General features: G+C 43.1%; 1 gene segment (V, D, J or C); it reads left to right on the top strand.

Moving 5' to 3' along the window:
• Positions 1–7,207: 7,207 nt before the first annotated feature.
• On the top strand, positions 7,208–7,732 carry LOC104873292 (the record flags this gene model as incomplete). The annotated part of the segment is given in 2 exon segments: positions 7,208–7,315; positions 7,422–7,732. Coding segments are annotated over 2 exon segments (357 nt in total), but the record flags the coding sequence as incomplete, so codon positions are not given.
• Positions 7,733–9,280: the final 1,548 nt, after the last annotated feature.

Below are 9,280 nucleotides of genomic sequence, written 5' to 3'. Positions count from 1 at the left end.
AGGTTCTCTTTTGACCCAAAGCCTCACCATCATTTCTTGGTTTTTGAATTACCGATGATAGCTATTTCTTCTGGAGCAATATGAAATCTCAATGCTGTTTCAGTTTGAATTTTGCTAATGGCTAAAATGCTAAACCTTTTTTTCATGTACTTATTGCACTTTTGGATCTCTTCTTAGAAATGATATGACCAAAAACCAAAATGATCATAAATAGGACCAGTGCTAATGCCTTTGGTTTGTTCATGCTCTTATCTAGGTGAAATGCTGACCAGAGGGAGAAACAGTAAACAAAACTCATACAAGAACATGAATTTTAACTGAATATTCTGCATTCCAGCAGAATAGAATATACCAAAAAAACATAACTATGGTAAATGTAACCTAATCAATTTTAAATATTAAGAAAACATACCCTGAGAGATCACTCAATAGTTATGAACTGACTGTATTTTCAAGAGACCAGTGGAAACCCATGTGTTTTACTTCAGGTGCACTGCAGGAATGTTCTCAGGACTGGTGAGGCCCACAGGCACCCTTCCTAACTTGAATTGTGCTACACTTTCAGACTCAATGTCCTCAAAGGCTTGTGTGAGGAAGCTGAGTCCCCAGCTGTAGATACTATTGGGAGGTTATGAGAAAAATTAGGAGGCGAGCCTTTGTCATAAGTAGGTTATTGGCTGTGTGCCCTGGGAAGAGTATGTTGGGACCGTGGCTCCTTATACTCACCATGGGTACTTTCTCATGGACACAAGGTGATCTATGCGGTCCTCTCACACCCTTCTGCTGTTATGTTCTGCCTCATCACAGGCCCAGAAACAATGGAACCAATGACCATGATCTAAAACATCTGAAGCTGTGGTACACAAGAATTATTAAGAAAAGGTTTAAGTCTCTGGGGAAAGTAGGAGTATGGTCTAGAAGATGATACTGTTGTTCCTTCTACTGCCCTATTGAGAGATAAGTGTCACACATTGCTGACATGGTTCCATGCTATGTGACTTAGGGTTCTTTAGAGGAACAGCTTTAGTATTTTATATAATATACAAAAGATTTGCTAAGTAGGTTACCAGTGGCTGCCTACAGAGTCAGCGGTGGAACACTGCAAAATAACCTTTTGTGAGCTGGAGAGTTGGAGGATTCAGTTGAATGTCAAAACCTAGAACTCACTGTAGAGTCCAGTGAGTTTCCATGTTGGAAAAAGGAAAGGTCTGCTTAGCAGTCTCCACATAAAATACCAAGGAACTGGAAGGAAACATCCAATGGCTATGGTGAAGACCAGTTCTCCCCTGAAGTAGCAAAGTGAAGCCTTCTTTCTTCTTTTCCTTTTTATTCCATCCAGTCTACAAGCCTATTGGTTGGTGCCACCTACATACGGCTTGGGTCTCCCTCTTCAGTCTGTGGGACACATGGCAATCACCCACAGACACAAGAAGAACAGTACTGTACTAATATGATGGGCATTTATTAGTCTATTTATGTTGGAATATCACATTTAACAATCACACATGGGGAGATTATGAAAGCAGGTGACAGATGGGGTCTGACTCTTTTTGTCCATAGGCATCTGGTCCCAAGAGCAGCCACAGTAGTCAGGACCTGGCCTTGTGAAGCTCTCATAGGCCCTGTCCTTCATCAGCATGGCCTCTGGTTACTCCATCACCAGTGGTAACTACTGGAACTGGATCTGTCAGCCCTCAGTGAAGGAAATGGAGTGGATGAGGCACTGGACATGATGATAAATCTAACTACAGTCTGTCCCTCAAGAGCCACATCTCCATCTCCAAACATGTCTAATTGGAGATATGTTCTCTCCACAGCTGAGCTGTATTACCACTGAGGATACAGTTATATATTAATATGCAAGAAACACAGTTCAGCGACATCAATGGAAGTCCAGACATGAACCTATATTCACAGGTGCACAGGACAAGTATGTTAAGTCACTACTCAAAGAGCTCAGGGAATCAAATTTATGTTGATGGAGAGACAAGACTGGAGGGTTTCCTTTCCAGTTGGTTATCACTTGATCCTGCATTCAGAGATAGAGCTTCTTTGATCATTCCTGTCTCTATGTCTGGATTCTCTTGGCCACAATAGCCAGGTGCACTCATAGGTAGGGGTTTTGAGAGGTGAGTGGATCATGGGTGTGTAACACTCATCACTGGACTAGTTCTCTGAAGGGGTTTAAAGTTGGTTTTGATGTTGGAGGTAAAGCCTGGTGGGAAGAAGTGGGTTGCTGTGGGGATGGCCTAGAATGGAATACATACTGCCTTCCCCCATTTTCCTCTCTGCCATGCTGTGAGCAAGCCTCCTCTCCATGCCCCTCTGCCACAAGGGCTTTCATTTGAAAAATGCAACTTTGACCCCAGTATGGTTTGCCCTCAAAAAAACTGTTGCACTCTTCCTAATACCTTGAAATCTGACATTATCTTAAACTTACTATGGGAGAAAATCCTTAGAAGGATACATTTCCAAATAGTGAGGCTACATTCATTCCTAGGGAGATTCTTTTTCCTGTGAAGATTTTCCTTCCTCAGAGATCTTCTCTAGAGTCACCAAACATTCTTCATCTGCCTCCATATCAGCTCTCAGAAACGCACCCCTCGCTCTCACATTGCATAATTATGCAATCAATAATTACCATGGGATTGTTAAACCAACAAGACCTGGCATCAAACTCAGGATCACAGTCAGCTCTGGCCTTTTTTCCACATCCCAAACAACCTTTTTTCCATTAACCATGATCACAGTGGACAGAAAGACACAGTCCTGTGTGTAGTCTTTAATCATAGTCATGCTAAATTTCCCTATGTGTCATTTGGGGGATTTTCCTTTTTCTTTTCAAAGTGTTACTGTCTTCAGTAACACTGTTTATTTAATCATCTATACCATTTCATTTTTGTCCTCCCGAGTTGTTTCTATGGTGGAATGAGATGTTCCTGACAGGAAACCAATGAACATCGCTGATTTTTCCCCATCTGTCAACATAATCACTTTTGTTTCTTTTCCAGGCCGGTCATTAACATGACCTCTTCCTGGAATCCTTAGCCATGAGTGTATTGTCATCAGGAGGCAAGTTGGACAAAATATTCAATTCATTACTAAATATTAAAATGCAGACAAAGGAAAATTATAGAATAAATAGTGGTGATAACCTTGAAAAGTAAGCAACTGTGAATAATGAAATGTGGCTCAGTGCTGTATGGAAAAGGATGTTATAAGCAGAAGGAGTACCCTGAATTCACCAGCGAATACAGTGAATACAGACACTAGTAATGGCCACTTTTAATATCATCCAGTATGGAGAGAAGACATTTGGATGTGACGTGATTTACGTGTCAAGCACAGCAGTACATTTATTTACACCAGAATCACCGCAAGCACATTGACAATGCAGTGCCTATGATATTAGCAAATCTAGGACAGCACTCAGGGAGAGGCTCATTCCTTGCAGTCTTGGCCATGCAAGCTGCCCATCCTCAGTGGACACATTGCCGTGTGGAGCAGAGCTGTGATAGTTCAGTGCCCAGGATCAGTATGTGGGCAGGATCAGTATGTGGGCAGATTCAGGCTGATGAAAGAAATCTGGATGAGGCTTCAGATGGAAATGAGGAGAAGTGTACTGGAAAGTGAGGGAAAAGACATCTTTGCATCCAATGGGGAAAAAAGGGTGTTTATGTCCAGGTGTATGGTGAATGTCAAAAGTTACCAGGAAGCCATGAGACATGGCGGGATAAATCTCCTAACTACATGCTAAGCATTGTAAATGGATTTTCTTCATTTTTAATGATAAAATAGTGAAAACAGTAATAGAATATAGCAGAATATCAATTCAAAAGGAAAGGAAAACCTACACATTTGGAAATTTCACAGCCTGGCCATGTCATAAAGAGAGCAAAGATTTCTTAGGGCCAACACTGAAGTCTTGTATAAGGAAGTTGTGATAAGGAGAGTGACATAGACTGAGACAAGCCTAATGCTGCTGAACAGGAAAAGAGAATAGTGATTCCAATGGTATTTAGAGTCTTCTACTCCCACACAAGCCTAGAACACACGGACTTGAAGTCATGACAGCCATAGATGATCATGCTGTCATTTCTCAGGGTTTCCTCAAGGGTCAGCCCCATATATTTGGGGACCACATTCCTGAGTCACCACACGTGTGGCTCCTGTGTGTCCAAGCACAACATGGGCCTCCATGGCTGACACTGTGGATTGCACAGACCCTGTAGGCCCATGGTGTCCATTAGACGAACTCTCTGCAAGTTACCAAGTCCAAGCACTGTGGCCATGGAAGCCTCCATCTGACTTTCAAAGCAGACCTGGACATCTGCAGGCACAAGTAGGAACCTCTATAGAAGGCAGAAGCTGCAGAGACCCTCCACAAAGGCAATGGCAGCACAAGTGTGGGCTGAGAGCCACCAAGAGAGGTGCCCAAGAGCAGTGCCTTGTAGACCTTGCAAACTGTTGCCCCATTTGTCACAAAACTGCAGAACCACCAGGATGCGAAGCTGGTGTGTGACACTGCAGGCTCCAGCTCACACCCACGTGAACTCTTGTAGGAGCTAAACTCTGCAAAAGATGAGATGGGTTTGACAGGACCATGTGAAATGTGACATAAAGTCACAGTGACATAAAGTCACAGGGAATTACTCTGGGTCATTTAGGGTAAACATTGGTCCAGTCAGGTTTTGGTTATTACTGATACTTGTTACTCCTTTGAATCAGTTTTTTTTTTTCTTTTCTTTTTTTTGGTACCGGATGTTTTGGTTATTACTGATACTTGTTACTCCTTTGAATCAGTTTTTTTTTTTCTTTTCTTTTTTTTGGTACCGGAGATTGAACTCAGGTCCTTGCACTTGCAAGGCAGGCCACCAAACCGCTGAGCTAAATCCCCGGCCCATTGAATCAGTTCTTTAGACTGGGGATATGCACACTATGGAAGGCCCAGCACTGTATTTGGGAAGCAACTTGTTTAATTTCAAGATTACAAACTGGGAAGAGTCATTTGCAAAATCTCACCCATAATTTACTTAGGTGGCATTTACATCAGGCTTTTAAAATGGTACCAAAGTGATTTAAAACTTTGGAGTAATTATGAAGGAATAAAATGATTTTAATAAGAGATAAACACATGGAAGAGGGAGGACAGAATGGAAAACTATGATTGGAAACCATGGGCTCCTCAGAGTTTATATATTGTAATTAATCCATTCCCTGGTGGATATAATTAATATATGGCATCTTTTTTGGGAAATTTGCCCAGAGAGACTTGATTCTTAGTTGAGATCAGGACTCCCGAGACATGAGCTCATCTCTTTTTCTGCTTCCCTGCAATGTAGGGACACAGTGTGCATTTCTTCTGCCACATGACAGTGCAGAAATTAGACAAGGTCTGGGAGCACACAGTTATCCCCCTAGGGAAACCAAATCTGTCATTGCCTGTTCTTAAAACTCTATGTCCACAAATACGACAAATGCCTGTATTTGTTGTAAGGTGCTCCTTGTGTGGTGTTTTTGCAGCAGCAGTAATAGAACACACTCCTCCCCAGTTTGTGTATGTGTTAAATTCACACTCTCATGCTTCAGCACACTCCGCCATTAGTAATCAATGAGTTGCTACCAATTTAATCTTCTTATTACATGGAATAGGGTGACCTCACCCTAGACAGATAAGTTTTGCCCTTATTTTCTTATGTGAGCTCCGTATTTCCAAATTCAATATTTTTTTCATTAAATTTATCTGTACATTATAGGTATACAATAGAGTTACATTCATCATTGGGATCTTGTACCTTCACATGATGCATCTTGGTTCTCATTTTTTCCCATCCCCTGGCCCTGTCTTTACCCCCTCCACCCTTCCATATTTTTATTGCCTTGTCACTTCATTCTTTTGATGTGCTTATAAATTTATTAACTTATAGTTAATCCAGTTTTTTTGGTTATGGTTGTGCTCTGTGTTGTAAAAAAGAGACCAACTTTTTCATGCCTCTGCATTTGCAAGATGATGAGCAGCTTGCTTTGTAACAGCCAGAAGCTGAGAACATTTAAATAAGCATTAGCAGACCAACTGAAAAGTTCAACGGAAGTGTTTTATATTTTGTTTCTGTCTGATTGTTAACTTTCTGAGTAATTTTCCATGTTAGGGATGAAAATCAAGGCCTCACAATCAGTAGGCAAGGAGCCCACCACTGAGCTGTATCCACAGCTCTGTTTTCATGTATTAGGAAATTATTCAGCATAAATATCCAAGCATGCTGACTCTCGTAATTGTGTGTAGATATTTTAAATAAACAGTCTATGTCAAACATAAACAAAGTTGTAGGGTGTGTGCGCTTTGTATAAATGTTGAAATAGCAAAATTAGTGTAAAGCAACGTGAAGGTCATGAACTGCCTGGAGATAGGATGCAGGAGGGAAGCAGCAGGAGGGAGGGATGGCAGAGGAGCCCCAGGAAACACTGCAGGATGACACGTGTGTTCCCTGCTCTATCCGTGTGTGCTTGCAGAAGAGCCCATGTGTGTTAATACTTCTCAGGTGCACACTTCATAGCTGGGCAGTTTACGTGTTCTATCCGATGAAGCTGTCACGGATAAACTATCTCTAAATATAGATAAAGAGTGAGAGAGTTTATGACAGTTGAAAATGAGAGATTCCCTGACAGGCATCCACATGAACACTGGCTCTGTTTCATCTCAGCAAACAGCAAAACTCAGCAAAGTCACACTTGTGCTCAGCACCGGAAGCGGGGAAAAGCAACATCACCAGGTGCCCTTCTCTGTCCAGGATCTGGAACAGGAAGCAGTTTGTTCACAACTTCGGAGAGCCTAGGCCCAGACAGTGGGAGAGCATTTACAGTGCATCAGCTCTGCTATAGAAGAGGAAACTGTGTCCCACACTTTCATAATTTTACATGTTTCCAAGCAGACAAATTTAATAGAGAGGTGTGTGCTTTGTGTACATGAAAAATAAAAGTAGATGAAGAGATAGATAAATACCAAACATCATCTCACAGTGAGTTTTCATATTCTTTTGAATGAATTCATTGGTGTCAAACTTCCAAGGCACAATCTCATCAGATGTGGGCCCTGCCCTCTCTGAGTTATCCATCCCCAGAGCTGTCTATATAGCAGGAGGCCATGCAAATAAGGCCTCCCTGTACTGATGAAAACCAGCCAGCTCTGACCCTGCAGCTCTGCAGAGAGCCCAGCCCTGGATCCCCAGGTCCTCCCACTTGGTGATCAGGACTGAACACAGGCAACGCAACATGGAGCTTACCATGTGTTGGGTTTTCCTGTTTGCAACTTTGAAAGGTAAATTATTTAGAGCAAAAGATACTGAGTGTGTGAGTGTACATGAGTGAGATAAACAGTAGACAAGTGTGACAGTCTCCTGAGCAGAATGTCTCTGTGTCTGCAGGTGTCCAGTGTGAGGTGCAGCTCGTGGAGTCCGGGGGAGGCTTGGTGCCACCTGGAGGGTCCCTGAAACTCTCCTGCTTGGCCTCAGGATTCACCTTCAGTAACTATGGCATGAACTGGGTCCGCCAGGCTCCAGGAAAGGGGCTAGAGTGGATCTCCTACATCAATAGTGATAGTAGTTACATAAGCTACGCAGACTCCGTAAAGGGCCGATTCACCACCTCCAGAGACAACAACAAGAACACGCTGTATCTGCAAATGAGCAGCCTGAGAACCGAGGACACGGCCGTGTATTACTGTGCAAGAGACACAGTGAGGGGACCTCAGTGTGTGCCCACACACAAACCTCCCTGCAGGGGCGCGCTAGTCCAGCAGGCGTCGCTGTAGTCCATGGAGAACCAGGCAGGGCCCCAGGGGCAGGTGCAGAGAAGGCAGCAGAGGAGTGAGGGCTTCCTGATGGCCTCTGGGGTTTCCCTTCTGTACTCACACATGACCTGAGGAGGCCCTGCAGTGCATGAGCTGCAATGAAGTATCCAAGTCAAAGTAATCATTCTCTGTTAAATTTAATCACCTTAGTACATATTGAAGTACTGACTTTCATCTATAAATGATTTTTTTTTTTTTGTACCAGGGATTGACCTCTGATCCTTGTGCTTGCAAGGCAGGTGGCAGCACTCTGAGCTAAATCCCCGGCCCTGTACATTTTCTATATTTATCTCACTTTTAGCTCAGTTAATTCTGTATTTCCATCACATGTGTACTATTAAACTTTTCTGAAATGATCAAATAAACCTCTCTACTTAATAATGTCACTCTTCTGGCTATGGTTTTGTGTGAGTAGTTTCATAGTGAAGAGAAGAAAGCCATTTACACACCCAACACCCACACATGTAGGCTTCCTGAAGGCGGAGTGGAGGTGACGTTCTCACACAGACAAAAATCCCACGGGGAAGACCAGGGACATCACAGTCACACCCATCCTGGGAGGCCAAATGCACCTCCACCTCCTCACCCTGCTCTGCACCTCACTTGGACCAGAATCATCACTGATGTGTTCACTGTTGACGTTTGCATATTGAGGGTTTATGTTCCTGGTGTGATGTCCCAGCTGCACCTGTTGTTTGCAACCCAGGACATGGACATTTTCCAGATATGGCCTCACCTGAGATGTAGCCAGATGCTCCCTGTTGGACCTCAGATTCCAGCAAACTCTGAAAGGTTTTGTAGGTCTTCTTCTGTTTCCTTCTTTTCTGCTATTCAGTGTTCAGTCACGATTGTGCAAATGTCATTTATAATTACTGATCTTAGAACCTGACTCAAGTAAGAGTTCAGATTTGGCCACTGAAGGTGCCTCTGGCATTTGTTCCAATCTTTAAAACAAATGAAATTCATGACTCACAATTCAAGTATATAAAATTCTGGAAAAATTAACATCACATTTTGTTCAGAGGACCATGAAGGAAATAAAACTGCAGATGGAATAATCATAAAGAAACCTGGACAGACAGGAAGATCCAGAATCACAGGTGAGCCCTGCTTCCTGGTGCAGAAGAAGCCACAGGCACACAGTGGAGGGAGCACAGAGGGGGAGATGGTGGAGGACTGGAGGACAGGAGGGGACCCGGATGAACTCACACCATGCTCCTGGGGGCCACACAGCTCAGTTGTTACCTTCAGAAGATCCTAGGATCTTAAGGTGAGGATTCGAGATCACATAAGGCAGTGAAGGGGAAAATGAGGACCAATCTCTGAGAAATGGACACAGACTGTGCTCCAGACAGAAGACACTTGGGAAAAGACATTTCCAGAAAATTATCCTACTTGGAGGAAAAGTAGTCTCCTAACTGCAGCACAACCAAC

The sequence above is a fragment of the Fukomys damarensis genome, unplaced genomic scaffold (assembly GCF_012274545.1).
Source record: "Fukomys damarensis isolate Sample0158 unplaced genomic scaffold, DMR_v1.0_HiC HiC_scaffold_59060, whole genome shotgun sequence".
Taxonomy (NCBI): domain Eukaryota; kingdom Metazoa; phylum Chordata; class Mammalia; order Rodentia; family Bathyergidae; genus Fukomys; species Fukomys damarensis.
The sequence above is the reverse complement of the archived record's forward strand: the minus strand, read 5'-3'. Positions and strand labels throughout refer to the sequence as shown.